The following is a 24001-nucleotide window of genomic DNA, read 5'->3' as shown; positions in this document are numbered from 1 at the left end:
AAGCATTCATCATACACACACAACTAATGTCTCAAATGTCAGATTGACTTCATGTGACTCCACCTCTGATGTGACTCTCTGCTGAAATGTCTGTCTCGTGTTTTTATGTACTTTTATTGGGCTGAGGTTTTTTGATATCTTAAGCAATATCCTGTCAAGCATAAAGTGTGAAATATGCTTTTTTCCCCCTCCCTTCCCCAATGTGGCTCCTATCTTTCCACAGAGATAAAGGCAGCGCCATAGGTAACTGCCTGGCACCTGGGAAGCCAGGTAACCTGTGGGAAGCTGGCAAGCCATAAGAATCACTACTAGCAGCGTTCTGCTGCATGCATGGCCTCAGTAAATCAATTCCCCCTCTCAGCCCCCCCACCCCAATGTATGTAATGTAGTATGGTGAACGGTTTGAACTGAAACTGAAATTTCGATTGCAACCTAAATTGTAGTTGACAATAAAGATTGATTGAGTATCTTTGAACCCCAGTCGGCTTCAGCAGATGGCCCCTCACACTGGTTCTGCTGAAGGTTTCTTCCTGTTTAAAAGGGAGTTTTTCCTCTCCACTGTCGCTACAAGCATGCTTAGTGTGAGGGATTGCCTTTGAGTCAATGAGTCGATGCAATCAGCTGGTTTTCCTTAAATAGAACATTTTGAATCAACCTTACTGTATGATCTGATTGAATTGTCTCTATAAAGTGCCTTGAAATGACGTGTTGAGAATTGGCGCTATAAAAATAAACTGAATTGAACTGAATTGAATTACAATGCAAATTCTAGTTGACAAATATTGATTGACTGCTTGATTGAAACAGAGATATTTTTACTACCTTGGTCAGCCAGCACTAAGGCACCTGCCTCCAGAGCGTAATCTCCTGTTCCTGCCTCTCTGGACAGACTCACCGTTAGTCCTACAGAAACAAAAACATTGAAAGTTACATATGGAACCAAACTATCACAACCAGAACTAAACATGGTATTTAAAACAGGTTCAGTTATAGTAAAAAGAAGGTACATCCTCTGTCAGTTCTAGGATTCTATGTATCTGTGCATATAGGCTTCAGCAGGTTAAGCAATTTGAATCAAACCTTTAGTGGATAAAAAAAAAAAACATTCTATGCTGTAATGATTCATTAAACAGGGTAACACCAAAGTGAAGAAGCTTTTATTAGGTTCAAATAAAAGCCTGGAATTATAAAGGGGCGAGATTCGTTTTATCCTGACTGTGATTTGAGAGGCACAAAGTAAAGATTTAAATTTTAAAGCCGTTTCACCTGTGGTGCTTGTGCTATTGCCGCAGACATAGATTCCCCTGGGAGCCACGTTACACACTGCCTTAAAGATGAAGAAAAGAAACCCAAATCATATCAATGCTTTTACTCTCTTATACTTTTACTTCTACTTCCTGCCAGTTCTTTTGTACCTGTAACATTTGACTCTTTCCCAGTCCAGGATCTCCCACTATCAGGATGTGTGGATCTCCTCTCACTGGCACACTGCTCTTATCTGTATGTTTTTGTCTGCCTCCAAATAACGCCAAAGCCAGGGCAGCTTTCACCAGCTAGTAATGCATAGTAACATAATAAGATAAATGAAAGGATGACAAAAACACTTCCTGAGGGCTGAGGGGCAGAAACATGCAATAAATCAACTGAAGTCTGCACTCACAAGATGGCCGTAGATGACAGGACACAGGGAGCTGAAAGAGGTCAAATTCAAAACAGTCAAAGCTTTATTTCAATAGTGCCAGTTCAGACATTTCAATCAGATCATAGTCTGATATATACACTATATTGCCAAAAGTATTTGCTCACCTGCCTTGACTCACATATGAGCTTAAGTGACATCCCGTTCCTAATCCATAGGGTTCAATATGACGTCGGTCCACCCTTTGCAGCTAGAACAGCTTCAACTCTTCTGGGAAGGCTGTCCACAAGGTTTAGGAGTGTGTTTATGGGAATTTTTGACCATTCTTCCAGAAGCGCATTTGTGAGGTCGCACACTGATGTTGGACGAGAAGGCCTGGCTCTCAGTCTCCGCTCTAATTCATCCCAAAGGTGTTCTATCGGGTTGAGGTCAGGACTCTGTGCAGGCCAGTCAAGTTCATCCACACCAGACTCTGTCATCCATGTCTTTATGGACCTTGCTTTGTGCACTGGTGCACAGTCATGTTGGAAGAGGAAGGGGCCAGCTCCAAACTGTTCCCACAAAGTTGGGAGCATGGAATTGTCCAAAATGTCTTGGTATGCTGAAGCATTCAGAGTTCCTTTCACTGGAACTAAGGGGCCAAGCCCAGCTCCTGAAAAACAACCCCACACCATAATCCCCCCTCCAACAAACTTTACACTTGGCACAATGCAGTCAGACAAGTACCGTTCTCCTGGCAACCGCCAAACCCAGACCCGTCCATCAGATTGCCAGATGGAGAAGCGCGATTCGTCACTCCAGAGAACGCGTCTCCACTGCTCTAGAGTCCAGTGGCGGCGTGCTTTACACCACCGCATCCGACGCTTTGCATTGCACTTGGTGATGTATGGCTTGGATGCAGCTGCTCGACCATGGAAACCCATTCCATGAAGCTCTCTGCGCACTGTTCTTGAGCTAATCTGAAGGCCACATGAAGTTTGGAGGTCTGTAGTGATTGACTCTGCAGAAAGTTGGCGACCTCTTCGCACTATGCGCGTCAGCATCCGCTGACCCCGCTCCGTCAGTTTACGTGGCCTACCACTTCGTGGCTGAGTTGCTGTCGTTCCCAAACACTTCCATTTTCTTATAATACAGCTGACAGTTGACTGTGGAATATTTAGGAGCGAGGAAATTTCACGACTGGATTTGTTGCACAGGTGGCATCCTATCACAGTTCCACGCTGGAATTCACTGAGCTCCTGAGAGCGACCCATTCTTTCACAAATGTTTGTAAAAACAGTCTGCATGCCTAGGTGCTTGAATTTATACACCTGTGGCCATGGAAGTGATTGGAACACCTGATTCCAATAATTTGGATGGGTGAGCAAATACTTTTGGCAATATAGTGTATATATATATATATATATATATATATATATATATATACACTATATTGCCAAAAGTATTTGCTCACCCATCCAAATTATTGGAATCAGGTGTTCCAATCACTTCCATGGCCACAGGTGTATAAATTCAAGCACCTAGGCATGCAGACTGTTTTTACAAACATTTGTGAAAGAATGGGTCGCTCTCAGGAGCTCAGTGAATTCCAGCGTGGAACTGTGATAGGATGCCACCTGTGCAACAAATCCAGTCGTGAAATTTCCTCGCTCCTAAATATTCCACAGTCAACTGTCAGCTGTATTATAAGAAAATGGAAGTGTTTGGGAACGACAGCAACTCAGCCACGAAGTGGTAGGCCACGTAAACTGACGGAGCGGGGTCAGCGGATGCTGACGCGCATAGTGCGAAGAGGTCGCCAACTTTCTGCAGAGTCAATCACTACAGACCTCCAAACTTCATGTGGCCTTCAGATTAGCTCAAGAACAGTGCGCAGAGAGCTTCATGGAATGGGTTTCCATGGTCGAGCAGCTGCATCCAAGCCATACATCACCAAGTGCAATGCAAAGCGTCGGATGCGGTGGTGTAAAGCACGCCGCCACTGGACTCTAGAGCAGTGGAGACGCGTTCTCTGGAGTGACGAATCGCGCTTCTCCATCTGGCAATCTGATGGACGGGTCTGGGTTTGGCGGTTGCCAGGAGAACGGTACTTGTCTGACTGCATTGTGCCAAGTGTAAAGTTTGGTGGAGGGGGGATTATGGTGTGGGGTTGTTTTTCAGGAGCTGGGCTTGGCCCCTTAGTTCCAGTGAAAGGAACTCTGAATGCTTCAGCATCCCAAGACATTTTGGACAATTCCATGCTCCCAACTTTGTGGGAACAGTTTGGAGCTGGCCCCTTCCTCTTCCAACATGACTGTGCACCAGTGCACAAAGCAAGGTCCATAAAGACATGGATGACAGAGTCTGGTGTGGATGAACTTGACTGGCCTGCACAGAGTCCTGACCTCAACCCGATAGAACACCTTTGGGATGAATTAGAGCGGAGACTGAGAGCCAGGCCTTCTCGTCCAACATCAGTGTGCGACCTCACAAATGCGCTTCTGGAAGAATGGTCAAAAATTCCCATAAACACACTCCTAAACCTTGTGGACAGCCTTCCCAGAAGAGTTGAAGCTGTTCTAGCTGCAAAGGGTGGACCGACGTCATATTGAACCCTATGGATTAGGAACGGGATGTCACTTAAGCTCATATGTGAGTCAAGGCAGGTGAGCAAATACTTTTGGCAATATAGTGTATATATATATATATATATATATATATATATATATATATATATATATATATATATATATGAGCAGTTGGACAGGTGAACCTAATTAAGTGGCCGGTGAGTGTATATACAAATATATAGATATATATATACATATACCTCTCACTTTTTCGCCCTCATGTCCCTCCGTTTTCACACAAACATGCCCCCACTTCCTCACTGCCTCGGCCAGATCTAGACCCACAGCTAGTCCCTGATTGTCCCTCTTGTATTGTGGCGTGGAATAACATAGCGCAGACCACGCCTCAATATTGGGCATAAATCTGAAATATCTGCAACAAGCTGACTGCGACACACTGCTGAGGGAATATTACCAGCCCTTTAGCCGTTAACTTTTTGGCAGAACATCACTGTTTGGCACGACAAATGTGAACCATCAGTGTGCAGAGGAAGGCCAAACTTGGAGCTAATCGAGAGCAATGATGCATTTCTGCACAAGCACAGCTGGAAGAGCAAAGGTGGTCTGGAAACGGAAAATTCCGAATTACTTTCACCCATGCTGCAGCTACCACACCCCCTCTGTGTTACCTGGCAACTCCGCCCACGCAGAATGTTCAGCATTCTAAGTGGGCGGGCATTATGATGTCATAACATATCATACATAGAAGACAGCCCAGTCATAAGCCAGTTTGTGTTTCAGAGCAGTTTGATCGAGAGCTAGTTCCCAACACAGGAAAACCTTTTTGGAAAACATTTTTAGAGATTCATTTTAAGTCTTCAAAATGCTTTCAAATATTTACAAAGACAATATGGACAGGGAGAATAACTTCTTTTTGGAGTCTGACTTTAACAACAACAGTTCTTATGTTCTTGAGGCGTTGAGAAATCACATGTTTTTGACAGACGACAGGTTGGGACTCACATCATTAAATCCCCAACAAATTCTATTCAATTTTGATGAATTTTCGACCAACAACTCTGAAGCTCAAAGCTCCTCTTCTGACAACATTTACAGTGTCACTTCAGGCAACTACGACTCACCCAAAGATAATTTCTTTCCTGCTAGGACCGGAGAAATCCCAGAAAGCTTGCCCATGCACTCATATCACAGGACCTCATCAAATTGGTCCAGCGGAAACAGCTCTCCTCAAAGATACCCATACCTTTGGTCCGAATTATGCTCAGAACCCAGTACTGTGACACCCCAACTCTACTCTAAAACCTCTGGTCTACAAGATTATTCAATGACCTTCTTGACTGCTGGTGGTACACAGCCAACTGATTGCGGGAGACCGTGTGAAAAATTCTCGGAGAATGATTTTGTTTTGGAATCAGAAATAAGCAAATACTGCGTTGTGGCAAATCTGGGCGAAGGAGGAACTGCAAAAATCTTCGAAGGTATAAACCAAGAAACCGGAGAGATTGTTGCAATAAAAACAGCAACAGATGTCTGGGAAATTGACATAACCGAGGAAAAAAAGGTCTTAAGGAAAATCAAAGCGCTTGGTTCGGACAACTACTACATAGTCAAGTTTTTTGAAGATTTTAACTACAAAGCAAAACAATACCTGGTGTTTGAAAAGCTGGATATTGATTTAGACAGTTTTACAGAACATATTGTAGGTGGTGGACTACATTTGAGTGATATTCGAGTTATTGCTCAACAGGTTCTGGTAGCTTTAAATTTTCTACATAGAAATGGAATGGCGCATAGAGATCTCAAGCCTAACAACATAATGCTGGTAGACCGCTCGTCACTTAAAGTAAAATTAATCGATGTGGGTTTCACTCAGGAGATAGAAACAATGGAAAATATTAGGTGTAATCCTCTGCTGTACATGCCTCCAGAGGAAATTATGCTCATAAAGCCAGATGCAAGTGTGGATATGTGGTGTCTAGCCCTCACTTTGATCTTTCTCTACATTGGAGAACACCTGTTCGAGTATGACGGCATGGAAGAAACATTGGCAGCAATTGTTAAAATGTTGGGTGAACCACATTGTAGTTATACTTGTTCCTCTGCTTGTGAAAACGATTTCAGGGATTATGATCCCGAGTTGAAGCTAAATTCTTTGTATGACCTGATGAAAATCCGACCACCAACGCAAGACCCCATTGAATGGGAGGATTTACTAAGTTTTATCGACCTTCTAAAACAAATGCTAGTTACTACACCACAGGAGCGTATTACATCAGCAGCCGCACTGGAGCACAGCTTTATTACAATGAACCACTTGTCGGACTTTAACAGCAACAGTTCTTATGCTCATGAGGCCTACGAGGCAATGAGATATTACACATTTTTTAAGGCAAATTGGTCCAGCGAAAACGGCTCTCCGCAAAGATACCCATACCTTTGGTCCGACTTATGCCCAGAACCCCCTACTGTGACACCCCAACTCTACTCTAAAACCTCTGATCTACAAGATTATTCAATTACCTTCTTGACTGCTGGTGGTACACAACCGACTGATTGTGGGAGATTGTGTGAAAAAGTATTCTTGGAGAATCCTTTTGTTTTGGAAACAGAAATAAGTAAATATTGCGTTGTGGCAAATCTGGGCGAAGGAGGAACAGCAAAAATTTTGGAAGGTATAAACCAAGAAACCGGAGAGATTGTTGCAATAAAAAGAGCAACATATTTCTGCGAAATCGACATAACTGAGGAAAAAAAGGTTTTAAAGAAAATCAAAGCTCTTGGTTCGGACACCTACAACATAGTCAAGTTTTATGAAGATTTTATCTACAAAAGAAAACAATACCTGGTGTTTGAAAAGCTGGATATCGATTTAGACAGTTTTACAGAACATATTGTAGGTGGTGGATTGCATTTGAGTGATATTCGAGTTATTGCTCAACAGGTTCTGGTGGCTTTAAATTTTCTACATAGAAATGGAATGGCGCATAGAGATCTCAAGCCTAACAACATAATGCTGGTAGACCGCTCGTCACTTAAAGTAAAATTAATCGATGTGGGTTTCACTGAGGAGATAGAAACAATGGAAAATATTAGGTGTAATCCTCTGCTGTACATGCCTCCTGAGGAAATTATGTTAATAAAGCCAGATGCCAGTGTGGATATGTGGTGTCTAGCCCTCACTTTGATCTTTCTCTACATTGGAGAACACCTGTTCGAGTATGACGGCATGGAAGAAACATTGGCAGCAATTGTTAAAATGTTGGGTGAACCACATTGTAGTTATACTTGTTCCTCTGCTTGTGAAAACGATTTCAGGGATTATGATCCCGTGTTGAAGCTAAAGTCTTTGGATGACCTGATGAAAATCCGACCACCAACACAAGATCCCATTGAAAGGGAGGATTTACTAAGTTTCATCGACCTTCTAAAACAAATGCTAGTTACTACACCACAGGAGCGTATTACATCAGCAGCCGCACTGGAGCACAGCTTTATTACAATGAACCACTTGTCGGACTTTAAAAGCAACAGTCCTTATGCTCATGAGGCCTACGAGGCCATGAGATATTACACATTTTTGACGGCAGAAAGGTTGGGACTTACATCATTAAATCCCCAACAAATTCTATCCAATTTTGATGAATTTCCGACCAACAACTCTGAAGCTAAAAGCTCCTCTTCTGACAACATTTACAGTGTCACTTCAGGCAACTATGACTCACCCAAAGATAATTTCTTTCCTGCTAAGACCAGAGAAATCCCAGAAAGCTTGCCCATGCACTCATATCACAGGACCTCATCAAATTGGTCCAGCGGAAACAGCTCTCCTCAAAGATACCCATACCTTTGGTCCGAATTATGCTCAGAACCCAGTACTGTGACACCCCAACTCTACTCTAAAACCTCTGGTCTACAAGATTATTCAATGACCTTCTTGACTGCTGGTGGTACACAGCCAACTGATTGCGGGAGACCGTGTGAAAAATTCTCGGAGAATGCTTTTGTTTTGGAATCAGAAATAAGCAAATACTGCGTTGTGGCAAATCTGGGCGAAGGAGGAACAGCAAAAATCTTCGAAGGTATAAACCAAGAAACCGGAGAGATTGTTGCAATAAAAACAGCAACAGATGTCTGGGAAATTGACATAACCGAGGAAAAAAAGGTCTTAAAGAAAATCAAAGCACTTGGTTCGGACAACTACAACATAGTCAAGTTTTATGAAGATTTTATCTACAAAGCAAAACAATACCTGGTGTTTGAAAAGCTGGATATCGATTTAGACAGTTTTACAGAACATATTGTAGGTGGTGGACTACATTTGAGTGATATTCGAGTTATTGCTCAACAGGTTCTGGTAGCTTTAAATTTTCTACATAGAAATGGAATGGCGCATAGAGATCTCAAGCCTGACAACATAATGCTGGTAGACCGCTCGTCACTTAGGGTAAAATTAATCGATGTGGGTTTCACTCAGGAGATAGAAACAATGGAAAATATTAGGTGTAATCCTCTGCTGTACATGCCTCCAGAGGAAATTATGCTCATAAAGCCAGATGCAAGTGTGGATATGTGGTGTCTAGCCCTCACTTTGATCTTTCTCTACATTGGAGAACACCTGTTCGAGTATGACGGCATGGAAGAAACATTGGCAGCAATTGTTAAAATGTTGGGTGAACCACATTGTAGATATACCTGTTCCTCTGCTTGTGAAAACGATTTCAGGGATCATGATCCCGAGTTGAAGCTAAATTCTTTGTATGACCTGATGAAAATCCGACCACCAACACGAGACCCCATTGAATGGGAGGATTTACTAAGTTTTATCGACCTTCTAAAACAAATGCTAGTTACTACAGCACGGGAGCGTATTACATCAGCAGCCGCACTGGAGCACAGCTTTATTACAATGAACCACTTGTCGGACTTTAACAGCAACAGTTCTTATGCTCATGAGGCCTACGAGGCAATGAGATATTACACATTTTTTAAGGCAAATTGGTCCAGCGGAAACAGCTCTCCGCAAAGATACCCATACCTTTGGTCCGACTTATGCCCAGAACCCCCTACTGTGACACCGCAACTCTACTCTAAAACCTCTGATCTACAAGATTATTCAATTACCTTCTTGACTGCTGGTGGTACACAGCCGACTGATTGTGGGAGATTGTGCGAAAAAGTATTCTTGGAGAATCCTTTTGTTTTGGAAACAGAAATAAGCAAATACCGCGTTGTGGCAAATCTGGGCGAAGGAGGAACAGCAAAAATTTTTGAAGGTATAAACCAAGAAACCGGAGAGATTGTTGCAATAAAAAGAGCAACATATTTCTGCGAAATCGACATAACTGAGGAAAAAAAGGTTTTAAAGAAAATCAAAGCTCTTGGTTCGGACAACTACAACATAGTCAAGTTTTATGAAGATTTTATCTACAAAAGAAAACAATACCTGGTGTTTCAAAAGCTGGATATCGATTTAGACAGTTTTACAGAACATATTGTAGGTGGTGGATTGCATTTGAGTGATATTCGAGTTATTGCTCAACAGGTTCTGGTGGCTTTAAATTTTCTACATAGAAATGGAATGGCGCATAGAGATCTCAAGCCTGACAACATAATGCTGGTAGACCGCTCGTCACTTAAAGTAAAATTAATCGATGTGGGTTTCACTGAGGAGATAGAAAAAATGGAAAATATTAGGTGTAATCCTCTGCTGTACATGCCTCCTGAGGAAATTATGTTAATAAAGCCAGATGCCAGTGTGGATATGTGGTGTCTAGCCCTCACTTTGATCTTTCTCTACATTGGAGAACACCTGTTCGAGTATGACGGCATGGAAGAAACATTGGCAGCAATTGTTAAAATGTTGGGTGAACCACATTGTAGTTATACTTGTTCCTCTGCTTGTGAAAACGATTTCAGGGATTATGATCCCGTGTTGAAGCTAAAGTCTTTGGATGACCTGATGAAAATCCGACCACCAACACAAGACCCCATTGAAAGGGGAGGATTTACTAAGTTTCATCGACCTTCTAAAACAAATGCTAGTTACTACACCACAGGAGCGTATTACATCAGCAGCCGCACTGGAGCACAGCTTTATTACAATGAACCACTTGTCGGACTTTAACAGCAACAGTTCTTATGCTCATGAGGCCTACGAGGCCATGAGATATTACACATTTTTGACGGCAGAAAGGTTGGGACTCACATCATTACATCCCAAAGGAATTCTATCCAATTTTGATGAATTTCCGACCAACAACTCTGAAGCTCAAAGCTCCTCTTCTGACAACATTTACAGTGTCACTTCAGGCAACTATGACTCACCCAAAGATAATTTCTTTCCTGCTAAGACCGGAGAAATCCCAGAAAGCTTGCCCGTGCACTCATACCACAGGACCTCATCAAATTGGTCCAGCGGGATCCCCTCTCCTCAAAGCTACCCATACCTTTGGTCCGAATTATGCTCAGAACCCAGTACTGTGAGACCCCAACTCTGCTCTAAGACCTCTTCAGGAGACAATGACTCACCCAAAGATAATTTATTTTATGCTAAGACCAGAGAAATATTATCAGTTAGGGTCTCTGACCAGAAACCAGCATCGCCAACCAGTTCCAGATGTGTGGTAATAAACAACCAAAGCGATTCTAAGGAGCCGCTCTTAAAAGAATATGAAAAAACCGGATCGTCACATCAAGATATCAATACCATAACAAGCTTTGATGATCCCTCACAGGTAGTTAAAGTTAAAACCCAAAATAATTTTTGGAAGAGAATAAGGACATTTTTCTCCAACCTGAACTGTTGTGGCCTTCGTTCCCCAAAAAGAAACCTTACTGAAAATTAAAAGGAGTTAATGGATTAACTTAAATCCATAACCCCTCTCTTCTTTCTTCTCTCTTCCTTTCCTTCACCTCCTAATCCCTTCTTTGCTTCATCCATTCCTCTCTTCATCCCTTCATCTTTTACCCCTTCACCCCTAATCCCTTCCTCCCTCATCTCTTACTCCCTTCACCCCCCATTCCTCCTTCCCTTCATCCTATCATCCCTTTATCTCTTTCTACCTTTATCCCTTAAAAACATTTAAATTCATATTAAGTTTTGCCCTATTCCTGTCCATGTGTGGGTTTTCCCTGGGAACCCCAGTTTTCTCCCACCTAAAAAAACAAAAACATAGAAAATCAAAATAATTTAAATCAAAAATTTTACTTAACATGTGTTCCCTCTTTTCTAGTCTGTTTGAAAGATACTGAGAAACAAACAAACAAACAAACAAAAGCAACTTCATTTATGCTAAATTTAACAGCGATACTAAATTAGTTTAAGTTTTGTGCATCTATTCTAAAATATTAAGATGGATGATGTGATAATAATTAGTGTATTAAGTTTTGCCCTATCCTTGTCCATGTGTGGGTTTTCCCTGGGTACCCCAGTTTTCTCCCACCTAAAGAAAAAAAAAACATAGAAAATCAAAATAATTTAAATCAAAAATTTTACTTAACATGTGTTCCCTCTTTTCTAGTCTGTTTGAAAGATACTGAGAACCAAACAAACAAAAGCAACTTCATTTATGCTAAATTTAACAGCGATACTAAATTAGTTTAAGTTTTGTGCATCTATTCTAAAATATTAAGATGGATGATGGGATAATAATTAGTGTTACAATGATGCCAGTATCAGGCGAGGCCCCGATCCAGCACTAAAATGGTGGTATGAGGGCGCCATGGAGACACTCCAAGATCGCTTTAAATGCTCTGACTGGAACATCTTCAAGGCTGCAGCAACATATGATAACTATTAAATACTGATGAGTTTACTATGACTGTGTCAGCCTACATCAACGAATGCATTGAGGACGTCAGCATCAAAAAGAACATCACCACCCGGGCCAACCAACCACCCTGGACAAATGGCAAGATTCGAAAATCGCTAAAAGCACGGAGGATGTGGAAAGGCATTCGGATGATCATAGACTACTACACACCCTCCCCCAGTAGATGCAGCAAACACTGACATCCTAAAGCACAGGTGTCAAACTGGTTCCAGAATGGGCCGTGTGGCTGCAGGTTTTCTTTCCAACCAATCAGTAGCACACCAGACTCCAGTCATCTCATCAAGTCATCATGTTCAGATTGGACTCCCTTGATTAGATGACTGGAGTCTGGTGTGCTACTGATCGGTTGGAAAGAAAACCTGCAGCCACACGGCCCTTTCTGGAACCACTTTGACACCCCTGTCCTAAATGAACTGAACAAGGAAGGTTTGAGGCACTAAACAGCCTCCAGCAGAGAAAGCTGTTCCACACCAGGGGGAGGAGGCACTAAACCTGGACGTAGCTGAAGTTAGAAAACTCTGAGGAGAGTCAACCCAAAAAAAGCCCCAGGGCCTTATAACACACCTGGGCGAGTGTATAAGGAGTGTGCAGATCAGCTGGCTGGTGTCCTTACAGACATTTTTAACAGCTAGCTGGATCAATCCATAGTGCCAGCATGCTTCAAGTCTGCCACCATTATTCCAGTCCCAAAGAAGCCTCAGGTCACCTCACTCAGTGATTACCAGCCTGTCGCACTGACTCCAATCATGATGAAGTGCTTCTAAAGGCTGGTTAAAGAACACATCGTCTCCAGTCTGCCGCCAACATTCCACCCGTTCCAGTTCACCATCTCTGAGGACGCCATCTCTGCTGCTCTCCACCTGAGCCTGGCACACCTGGAGGAGGACACTCACGTGCGGATGCTGTTCCTGGACTTCAGTTCTGCTTTCAACTAGGGCTGCAACAAAGAATCAATTAAATCGATAAAAATCGACTTTTAAAAGCGTTGGCAACGAATTTTATCTTCGATTAGTTGTGTCGCACGATTAAAGCCTGATCCGCCGCCGTCGTCATCACTGCCACTTGACTGAAATAGGGAAAAAAATAATACGGCAGAGCGAGCCAGCGCCGCAGGTGAGCAAAGGCTGTATTCAAAAGGCAATAACGTCAACTGTTCTAATGACCGATACCGCAAACACAGTTCGAGCAAAGTCCTCTAAAGTTTGGGGCTTTGTAAAGCGAAAAAAGTTGTAACATGCAACTTTTGCAAAAACCAGTTAACATGGCACGGAAGAACCACTGTTATGATGCAGCACCTGAAAAGAAAACACGTTGGAGCCTTCGATGGCAGTGAAGAGAGCTCATCAGCAGGGTGAGCGGCCATGTTTGTTTCGTTTTAAAGTGGGGAAACGTACCGTTAGTTTCTCAGGTAGCTCATCTGATGCTTTCCTTACCTTGTTAGTAGGTTACAGACAGTGATAAGGTTGGCTACTTGTTTTACTTTTAATTTCATTTGAATTACCTTAAGCAGCGTTTAGATTCACTTTATAAATAATTTAACTTGCAAATTATGAGGGCAAGGTTTTTAAAGTTTAAATCTTCTGGCAAAGATAAAGCAAAGAAGATCCTGCAATTTATGGAAGTAAAGCAGAATAAAATCCAGCAAGATCAGTAATATGTCAATTAATTATCTGCCACATTCCCATGTAAATATCTGTCTTTGGAGGATGTGTTTTTTAGCACCCCTAGTTCTCTCATTTTTATTCCAAATACAATTTATAATTTGAATCACAGGGCTATTTTTATCAAGTAGCAACTTTAACTGCTATACTTTCCTGTCTTAAAAGGCAGAACTCTTCTAGTAAAAAAAAAAAACTAATTTGTTGAAATGGGGGATGTATTTGAAGAGTTAATTCAGAAAGTAAATCAAAATATTTGTATTTTACAGTAATGGAAAATTAATTAGCAATTAATTGAATATTTAAAATTTAAAGGGCACATCAAAAAGAATATTAGATTTTTTCTAATTAAGACTACAACTTTTCATTTATGTCTGTAGATGGATAAATTAGGAGGTTTCAAATATGCAATACTACTCAGAGGTTGATTTTTACCACTTGCCCTTTGGGCAAGTGACTTTCACATTTCATTTGCCCAGAAACAATTTTTACTTGCCCAGTATAATGTTTGATAAATATAGTTCCTAATATTCATTTTTGTATATATATCAATGAAACATGTTTGTTTTTTAAATGTTTTTTGTAATTCAGTATTTTTTAAGTTTCCTGGTTCCTGGTGTGTATCTGCATGCGACAGATAATGAACTCAAGCCTACATTACTGTGTTAACATGCTTTTCAATCCTTCCTGCACATTCTTTTCAAACTAAACTTTGCTTTAAACTGTTGTGTGCTTGGAAAAATATAAATTGTAATGTTAAAAATCAAAAAAAAACTTGACAGGTTAAAAACTTAAGATAAATCACAAGACTGAAGTCAATGTCACAAATCAATAACTTTTATTTTAGAGTCACGGTATGTTTATACAAGATAATACTATTAATAAATAATGTGACTTTTCTAGAGAATCATCATTATACATAGTTATTTTTTACAGGGTTTCCACAGTTTTACATAATTCCAGAATTCCCTGATTTTTAACTGACTCAGGATTAGTTTTCCCTGACAAAATAAATGCAGCAACAAGACAATAATAATAACATAACAGGTCACCAATTTAACATGTTTAGCTCTATAACATTTAAATGCACCTCTCCAATGTCTAAGAGAAGAAAATTTAATGAACATTTTTTTAATGTATGACCTGCATCACTGTACAGAAGACTGCCATATGATAGCCATATTTACACTGTGCGCATGGCATACGATTATGCCAGTTTTCCTAATCCCTGACCGATAATTTTTAATCTGGGGTTATCTGGGTGGTGGGTGAAATGGGTGGTGGGTGTGTTACTGTACTTACATTTCTTTGCGTTGTTGTTTTTTAGCCTGCCAAGTCGAAAAAAACTTGTCTGATTCACGCCAATTCCCGGACAAAAATCACGCCATCTGGCGGAAAAAGGACGTGGCTTTCTCAAATCACGCGAGAATGTGCACAAAACAACAAAAATGGCCGGCAACGCTTCTGGGTCGTTTTCATTGAATGTCGGTGATTTTAAAGTAATTTTGAGTGATAAAAATATTTTTTTGAGATCATGCCCGGTGGGCAAATGCAATGAAATTTGTGCTCTCCCAACAATAAAAACTACTTGCCCCGGGAGATCGGGCGATGGTTAACATCGAGCCCTGCAGCTGGAGATTAAATACATCACTGCTTAAAGATGAAGAGTTTCTCAAATTTTTTAATTTCTTTTGGGCGTCATACTTGGTGTGCAATGATTTACCAGGAACATCAGCATCTAAAGGTAAAGCAGTGATGAGAGGTAAAATGATTTCATTCTCATCTCATTAAAAAAAGTTAGAACAAAAAAAGGTCTAGGAATTACAGGTAAAAATAAAGTTACTAGAAAGCTCGCTAGATGAGGAAAAATTAGGTTAAATCCGTAAAATAAAACTAGAACAAAACGAATATATTGAAAAACAAAATAAATTTTTAATTCAGACTCCAAATTGATAACTTTGAACATAGCAATAAGTCAGGAAGTTTCTCAGCTAATCAGCTAAAAATAAACAAAGAGAAAACGACTATATTTGCAGTTACAGACTCAATTGGTAATATATTACAGGATCCGGAGGATATTAACAATGCCTTCTGAGATTTCTATAAATCTTTATACACATCACAGTTAAATCCACCAAATAATGATATCAAGCGATTTCTGGATAAAATAACTCTTCCTAAATTATCAGAGTCAAAGAGTGACCCTGGACTCACCGCTGTCTACAGCTGAAGTTCAGGAAGCATTAAAAAACATGCCAAACAATAAAGCACCAGGTCCAGACGGGTTCCCTACTGAGTTCTAAAAAGAGTTCTGGGACATTCTGGCCCCAACGTTCCACAGAATGCTGCAAGAAACTCAAGATAATGGCAAATTTCCAGTTAATATGAATTCTGCCACCATTAGTCTCCTGCTTAAGCCAGGCAAAGATCCTATGTTTCCGACCAGCTATCGTCCCATATCCTTAATTAATGTGGATATTAAAATAATCTGTAAAGCTTTAGCAAAACGGTTAGATAAAGTCACTCCTCTCATAATCCACCCAGATCAAACTGGTTTCATTAAAGGGAGGCAGTCAGCTGCTAACACACGCAGACTGCTGAATTTAATAGATTATTCCTACAGCAAAAATCTTAAATCCTATATATTGTCTTTAGATGCAGAAAAAGCATTCGATAGAATAAACTGGACATTTTTATTTGCTACTCTACATAAATTTGGTTTTGGCAATTCCTTTATAAATTGGTTAAAAATATTATACAGCTTCCCAACAGCCTGTGTCAGGACAAATAATCAAACATCTTCCAGTTTTTGTCTCCAGAGGGGCACCAGGCACGGATGCCCACTCTCCCCCTCACTTTTTGCTATTTTCATTGAGCTTTCCTCTAGCTGCTACAATCAGACAAAGTAATGTGGTTAAAGGTATAAAAGGCATGAAAATAGAGCATAAAATTAGTCTTTACGCAGATGATGTATTACTTTATCTCCAGCACTCAAACACTTGCCTCTCTCAAGTGATTAGTTTACTAGAATCTTTCTCAAAAGTCTCAGAATACTCTATAAATTGGTCTAAATTTATAATACTGCCAATTAATTGCTCTCTACAGAATCCCTCAGGTCTACAATTGCATTCAGGAAATATCAAATATTTGGGAATTACTGTGTCATCTAAATTAGCTGAGTTACCAAAACTCAACCACATCCCTCTTTTAATGAAAATAGAAGAGGACCTAGAAAGATGGAAATGGCTTCCGATCTCCCTTATGGGTCGGGTAGCCTCAATTAAAATGATGGTCTTACCCAGAATTAACTACCTATTTTCAATGATCCCAAATAAACCATCAACTGAATGGTTTAAATCTCTAGATTCTTCCATCTCTAAATTTCTTTGGAAGGACAAACCCCCTTGTATCAGCTTAAAGACACTACAGAAAACTAAAGACAGAGGGGGACTAGATTTACCTAACTTCCAACACTACTATTTAGCAAATAGATTACAATACATCTCTAAATGGATAAAACATAATCCCTTAGATGAGCCCTGGATAGACACAGAACAGGATATATGCAGTAATATAATAATCTCAGATTTGCCGTTTATTAGCTCTAAGATCAAACGGCACCCATGTTTTAAAAATATTAACATCAGCTCTTCCCTGACAGCATGGTGGGAATTTCCTAAAATAACGAAGTCATCACTTATCCCGTGCAGTCGTACACCCATCTGGAATAACCCTGACATTCTACAAAGCAATAATGTGATAAACTTTCCGTACTGGAAGAATAAAGGTATTAACTATCTGGATCATTTATTTCAAGGTACGGAGTTTATCACATTCGCTAGATTAAATTTTCAATATGGCATTAACAAAAATAAATTCTTAGAATATGAGCAAATCAAAGCTATAATTAGAAATAAATTTAAGCATATTGATGGAGGTTTAAAAATTCTAACTAATATATCAGAGTTTCTAGAGTTAAACCCCCCAAACTACTGTCTAAGTTATACAGGACACTGACTAAACTGGATGATACAATATCTCTTCCTATTACTAAATGGGAGGAGGATTTATCAGTCAGCTTTGAACAAAACATCTGGGCTCAGTTATGTCTAAGAACTTTTAACATGACCAGAAACCCCAATTTACAATTAATACAATACAAAATCCTCCACAGAGTGCACTATACAGGTCAAAGATTATTCAAGATGGGTTTTGCGCAATCTAACATCTGTCCACAGTGCACAGGCAACCAAATTGATAATTATTTTCACGCGTTATGGTTATGCACGCCGGTTCAGAGGTTCTGGGTACAGGTATGTAAGGACTTATCACTGTGCCTGGGTTGTAAAATCTCACTTTCCTCTTCAGTTTGCTTACTGGGTGACTTTGAGGGAAGCTCTATGGAAAACAAATCAGTTTGCATGGCATTCACTGCTCTATGTATCACAAAGAAAACTATCCTCATGAATTGGAAAAGTAAGGACAAACTCAGCATCAGTACAGAGATCTGTTGTTGGATCATATTAATCTTGCGACAGCATCTGCATCCCCATCAGACCGATCTCTCTGGGCTCCCTTGATCAGCTCCATCACTTAATGTAGTGGGGGGCTGTGGGGCGCGTCCTATGGGGAGCGGGGGCTGGTTCGGGGGTCCTTGGCTCCTGGAGGGCTCGGGGTGGCGCTCGGAGCGTGGTGCCTGGCGGGTCTAGCCCTGGGGTCTGTTGCCCCCATCGGGGCGTGGCCTGGGGCGCCTCGGGGGGGTTCTACGGCGGCCGCATGCGGTGCACTTGGGGGGTTCCGTGGTGGCGGACGTGGGGCTACTTGCCTGGTAGCTGTGCTGCCGCTGGGTGGGTCCGGGGGTCGGTTCTGGTTGGGTGGCCTGCGCTGGATGGGTGGGCCCTGGTCCTGCGGGGGGCTCTTGCTGTGCGGTAGTGTTAATTTCGTTAACTAAATGAAAATATTTTCGTCAACGCACATTTTTCACCGAACGAAAACTAGACGAGACGAAAATCCCCACTAATAAACAATAACTGGGAGTAAATCAGAAATAAATTTCGTCGAAAATGAAAACGAGTCGAAAATGAAGTTCGGTAAAAAAAGACTGGGCTAAAATCTATGGACATTTTAGTTCACGAACAAAGAAAATTACATATTATTATTTTATGGTTTTTTCAAATCCTGTCTCCTCCTCCGCCTCAGCTCTTCCGCCACAAACCCACTTTCAAACCTGGAGCGGACGGCGGACACAGAGTAGCCTACACAACACATGTCATGGCGAGGTGGCGACAGGTTAAAGGTAAAACATGCTTTGCACGGGGCTCAGGAGAAAGAGGAGACGTGATATATGGACACATTTTCACTTCATTGAAGTGAAGAACAAAACCAAATGCTTGATTTTATTAGAAGGGAAGGAATGTGGCCACATGGTAGCTGGAAAAAACACAACAAACCTGAAGAGACACGTCGCAGTTCAACACAAAGACATTAGAATAAGTTAACAGAAAGATTGGTGGTGGTTGTTTATAATGTAACATTAAATCAACGGCTATAATGTCCAAATGATAAATTAACTGATGTTGGCTAACTTTCATAGCATTTAGTATCCAGGCTGGCTACGTTACGTTAGCTTCTTAGCACGTAGCCACCGTAGCCACTTGTTAATAGAATTTTATGTGAAGTTAAATTAATGCTAACTTAGATATGTTATACTGGCCGGGCAACTATAGTTTCTGTTAAATTGCAAGTTTGATTAAAGCAGACAGATGCTTTAGGTAATCTAGGAGCTGCAAGTGAACTATAGTTAACACAGAACAACTCGGCAGCTACACATGTATGCTAAATGCTAAAACGAACTGAAACTATTTATTTATATTCATATTGAGACAGCATCTGCATCCCCATCAGACCGATCTCTCTGGGCTCCCTTGATCGGTTCCATCACTAAGTGTAGTGGGGGGCTGTGGGGCGCGGGGGCTGGTTCGGGGGTCCTTGGGTCCTGGAGGGTTCGGCATGGCGCTCGGAGCGGGGTGCCTGGCGGGTCTAGCCCTGGGGTCTGTTGCCCCCATCGGGGCGGGGCCTGGGGTGACTCGGGGGGGTCCTACGGCGGCCGCATGCGGTGCTCTTGGGGGTTCCGTGGTGGCGGACGTGGGCTACTGGCCTGGTAGCTGTGCTGCTGCTGGGTGGGTCCGGGGGTCTTGGGGGGGCGGTTCTGGTTGGGTGGCCTGCGCGGGATGGGTGGGCCCTGGTCCCGAGGGGGGCTCTTGCTGGGGGTGGTCCGGTCCGTGTGCGCGGTGGGGGGCTGGGCTCGAAGCAGGAATGAGATGGGTTGCTGTGTTGGTGTCGCCGTATATATATATATTAGTGCTGTCAATCGATTAAATTTTTTTAATCGCGATTAAACGCATCAATGCCTGAGTTAACTCGCGATTAATCGCATTTTAATCGCAAATTTTTTTTCTGATTGAAAATCATTTAAATACTCTCGATGACATACAAAAAATACATACAGGCTAGGTTTGTGCCAATGTTCTTTTTTTTTTAATGAGAACAGGTCACAGACACTGATTTATGCCATAGAAACATATGGCAAGAAGATGGGGAGGCATGTAGCAAAAAATAACAAATATGTAGCCAAAAAAGGCCCTGAAAACAGGCTGATGTAAAAGACAGTCTTTACAGTCAATACAGTCTTTTGAACAAAGACAAGCATTTTACCCTACTGCTATAAAATGTAGTACAGTTAACATTAGATGTTAATTAACCAAGATAATAATGAACAATTTTCAATCAATACATCAAAATCAATAGACCGACATCACTAGTTGGAGGTAGTCTATGCTCTAGAAAGTTACTTTTCAGCCTCTAAACAAAAATGAGAACACACACACACACACACACCCACACACAGACACACCCACCCACCCACCCACCCACCCACCCACACACACACACACACACACACACACGATACTGACCTGTAGCGTACACAGACAGCAAGAGCGCCGTAGCAGATTCCATTTCACCTCAGTAATCTGTTTTCTCAGCGTATTTCAGGTTGCTACTAGTTACCAGACACTCAACTTGTTTGTTGGTGGTGGGGCTTAAAGAAAAGGCACTAGCGTCACCCAGTGTATGAGCGTCTTTTTCCCTTGAGGAGCTCTCCGCTCTAGAAGCCTATGAGAAATGCATAGACTGGGGGAAAATAGCCCCGCCTTCCCGCAGGCTGCAGCGGGATGTACTTGGAAAATTGTACCATAAAACCACATAGCGTTAATCTCACGTTAAAAAAATTATCGCCGTTAAAATGGCCTCGCGTTAACGCGATAATAACGCGATAATTTTGACAGCACTAATATAATATATATATATATATATACAGTGTTGGGAAAGTTCTCTTTCTACGTGAACTAGTTCAAAGTTCAGTTCACACATTTTAAAATGAACTAGTTCAGTTCATAGTTCACAATTCCAAAAAACGAACTAGTTCATAGTTCTTTTTTTTTTCATTTTTTTTTCATATATTGCTCAATTACACCATAGCCTACTGTAGAACCACAGACAGCAATTATTTTATCAGTTGTAACTCTGAAACTGTGCGTCAGATTTCATCTTCATATCCAGTTTTGAATCCTTATCCAACCAGGGTTTACATTAGCATTGAGGGGACAGCATTTCCCCATTGTTGCTTTAATGCTTTGTTGCTGTCCATTCACTTCACACTAGTAGCAGCTGCAGCTTTCACCCCTACAGTATATTCTCAAAAACATCAGGAAAAATGTGCTGCTTGAATGGTCTTTTTTATGAGTAATTATTAAAAGAAAAATAGGAAAGTAGTCTTTAAGGTGCAAATGTTTTTTTTTATTTTAATATTTTTTTCCATTTGAAATTCCATTTCAATACATACTAAAAAGGAATCCTGGAAAATTATACCAGGCAGGTTTAACAAACAAGTTACATGGATAGTAAAACCCTCAAGAACAGGGGTCTTCTTTTCCAGACCAAGAACCCCCAAACTGATGGCGAGATGGAGCGGGGACCCCCTAACTATATATATTGTATGAAATTGTGTCCTATAGTCACTCTATTACAGATGGAGTAATGTAAAGAAATTAATTTCTCCCTGGGATTATTAAAGTTTTTCTGATTCTGATTCCTGGTTGATGGGACAGGTGTTGTGAAGGAAACGGTGCCCAGCTTGAAAGAGCTCCTGTGTGTTGCTGAATGTGAGCATTGATGACTGAAAGACATCTTTTGTCTCCATTTATCTGTTTACTACAGTGTGTTGATTTCATGTTAATGAGTATTTAAAGACATTTCAATTAGTGGGGGAAAAAATGCGGGGGGGGGGGAATATAAAAATATCAACTAACCATGCAGACCCTCATGCAGTACCTCCGTAGACCCCCTAGGGGTCGCGGATCCCCTGTTGAAGACCTCCGCTCAAGAAGATTTTACTAACACAAACTGAGGGACCAGGCTGAGGTAGGAATTTAAGGTTACTGAAGTGCGGATTTATTTACTGAAAGCCGGCGGGCAAACTTGTTGCCATCATCCTCACCGACCACCTGGTCATAAACCTGTTTTAAGTCGCCTCCATGCTGCTGTAGCTTCAACGCTGCATTTTGTTTTGATGACGCACGCGGCTGTAGGCTACGACGCTGGTAGCTGCTGTTGCCAGATTGGGTGTTTTTCCCGCTACATATTAAGGCCTGTTTACGGTGTGATTTAGCCGGGGTTTCGCCTGGAGGGCTTTATAGAAATCTAGCAACCTATTGAAAGGAACTGAACTGAGAGAGCGTGCCGTTCACAGACACCAGAATGAACGAGTTCACAATAACGTTCATCAGGCAATAATGCAGTACGTTCAGTTCACGTTCGCCCAAAATATGAACGAGTTCATGAACTTTCGTTCAATGAACGCGTTCAGGCACAACACTGTATATATATATATATATATTGTTTTGAAAAGACCCCTAGAATCTAATTTATAAAAATAGGTTGAGTTTCGGTCAGAATCTTGAGCCATATGCTGCAGTTACATATATATAACATAATATATTATATATATATATATATATATATATATATATATATATATATATATATATATATATATATATATATATATATATATATATATATATATATATATATATATATATATATATATAATTAGTGCTGTCAATCGATTAAATTATTTTAATCGCGATTAATCGCATCAATGCCTAAGTTAACTCGCGATTAATCGCATTTTAATTGCACATTTTTTTCCTGATTGAAAATCATTTAAATACTCTCGATGACATACAAAAAAATACATACAGGCTAGGTTTGTGCCAATGTTCTTTTTTTTAAATGAAAACAGGTCACAGACACTGATTTATGCCATAGAAACATATGGCAAGAAGATGGGGAGGCATGTAGCAAAAAATAACAAATATGTAGGCAAAAAAAAGGCCCTGAAAACAAGCTGATGTAAAAGACAGTCTTTACAGTTAATACAGTCTTTTGAACAAAGACAAGCATTTTACCCTACTGCTATAAAATGCAGTAGAGTTAACATTAGATGTTAATTAACCAAGATAATAATTAACAATTTTCAATCAATACATCAAAATCAATAGACCGACATCACTAGATGGAGGTAGTCTATGCTCTAGAAAGTTACTTTTCAGCCTCTTAACAAAAATGAGAACACACACACACCCACACACCCAAACACACACACACACGCGATACTGACCTGTGGCGTACACAGACGGCAAGAGCGGCGTAGCAGATTCCATTTCACCTCAGTAATCTGTTTTCTCAGCGTATTTCAGGTTGCTACTAGTTACCAGACACTCAACTTGTTTGTTGGTGGTGGGGCTTAAAGAAAAGGCACTAGCGTCACCCAGTGTATGAGCGTCTTTTTCCCTTGAGGAGCTCTCCGCTCTAGAAGCCTATGAGAAATGCATACACTGGGGGAAAATAGCCCCGCCTTCCCGCAGGCTGCAGCGGGATGTACTTGGAAAATTGTACCATAAAACCACACAGCGTTAATCTCACGTTAAAAAAATTATCGCAGTTAAAATGGCCTCGCGTTAACGCGATAATAACGCGATAATTTTGACAGCACTATATATAATATAATATAATATATATGTATTATATATATAATACATACATACATACACACACACACACACACACACACACACACACACTACAGAATAAAAGATATATTAATTGAAGCATATGGCTCAACATTCTGACCGAAACTCAACCTATTTTTTTAGACTCTAGGGGTCTTTTCAAAACACA

At 40.9% G+C, this 24001-nt stretch overlaps 1 protein-coding gene across 1 annotated transcript in view; it reads right to left on the bottom strand.

Moving 5' to 3' along the window:
- Positions 1 to 24001, bottom strand: part of mcm8 (minichromosome maintenance 8 homologous recombination repair factor) — a 50834-nt gene that overhangs the window by 6989 nt on the left and 19844 nt on the right. Inside the window, exons 12-15 of the mRNA XM_038271192.1 lie at positions 1661 to 1691; positions 1416 to 1553; positions 1267 to 1327; positions 823 to 903 (exon numbers count right to left, since the gene is read on the bottom strand). Coding sequence (XP_038127120.1) covers positions 823 to 903; positions 1267 to 1327; positions 1416 to 1553; positions 1661 to 1691 — 311 coding nt within the window. The remainder of the gene's footprint in view (positions 1 to 822; positions 904 to 1266; positions 1328 to 1415; positions 1554 to 1660; positions 1692 to 24001) is intronic.

The sequence above is a fragment of the Cyprinodon tularosa genome, unplaced genomic scaffold (assembly GCF_016077235.1).
Source record: "Cyprinodon tularosa strain WSP-4 unplaced genomic scaffold, ASM1607723v1 ctg794, whole genome shotgun sequence".
Taxonomy (NCBI): domain Eukaryota; kingdom Metazoa; phylum Chordata; class Actinopteri; order Cyprinodontiformes; family Cyprinodontidae; genus Cyprinodon; species Cyprinodon tularosa.
The sequence above is the reverse complement of the archived record's forward strand: the minus strand, read 5'-3'. Positions and strand labels throughout refer to the sequence as shown.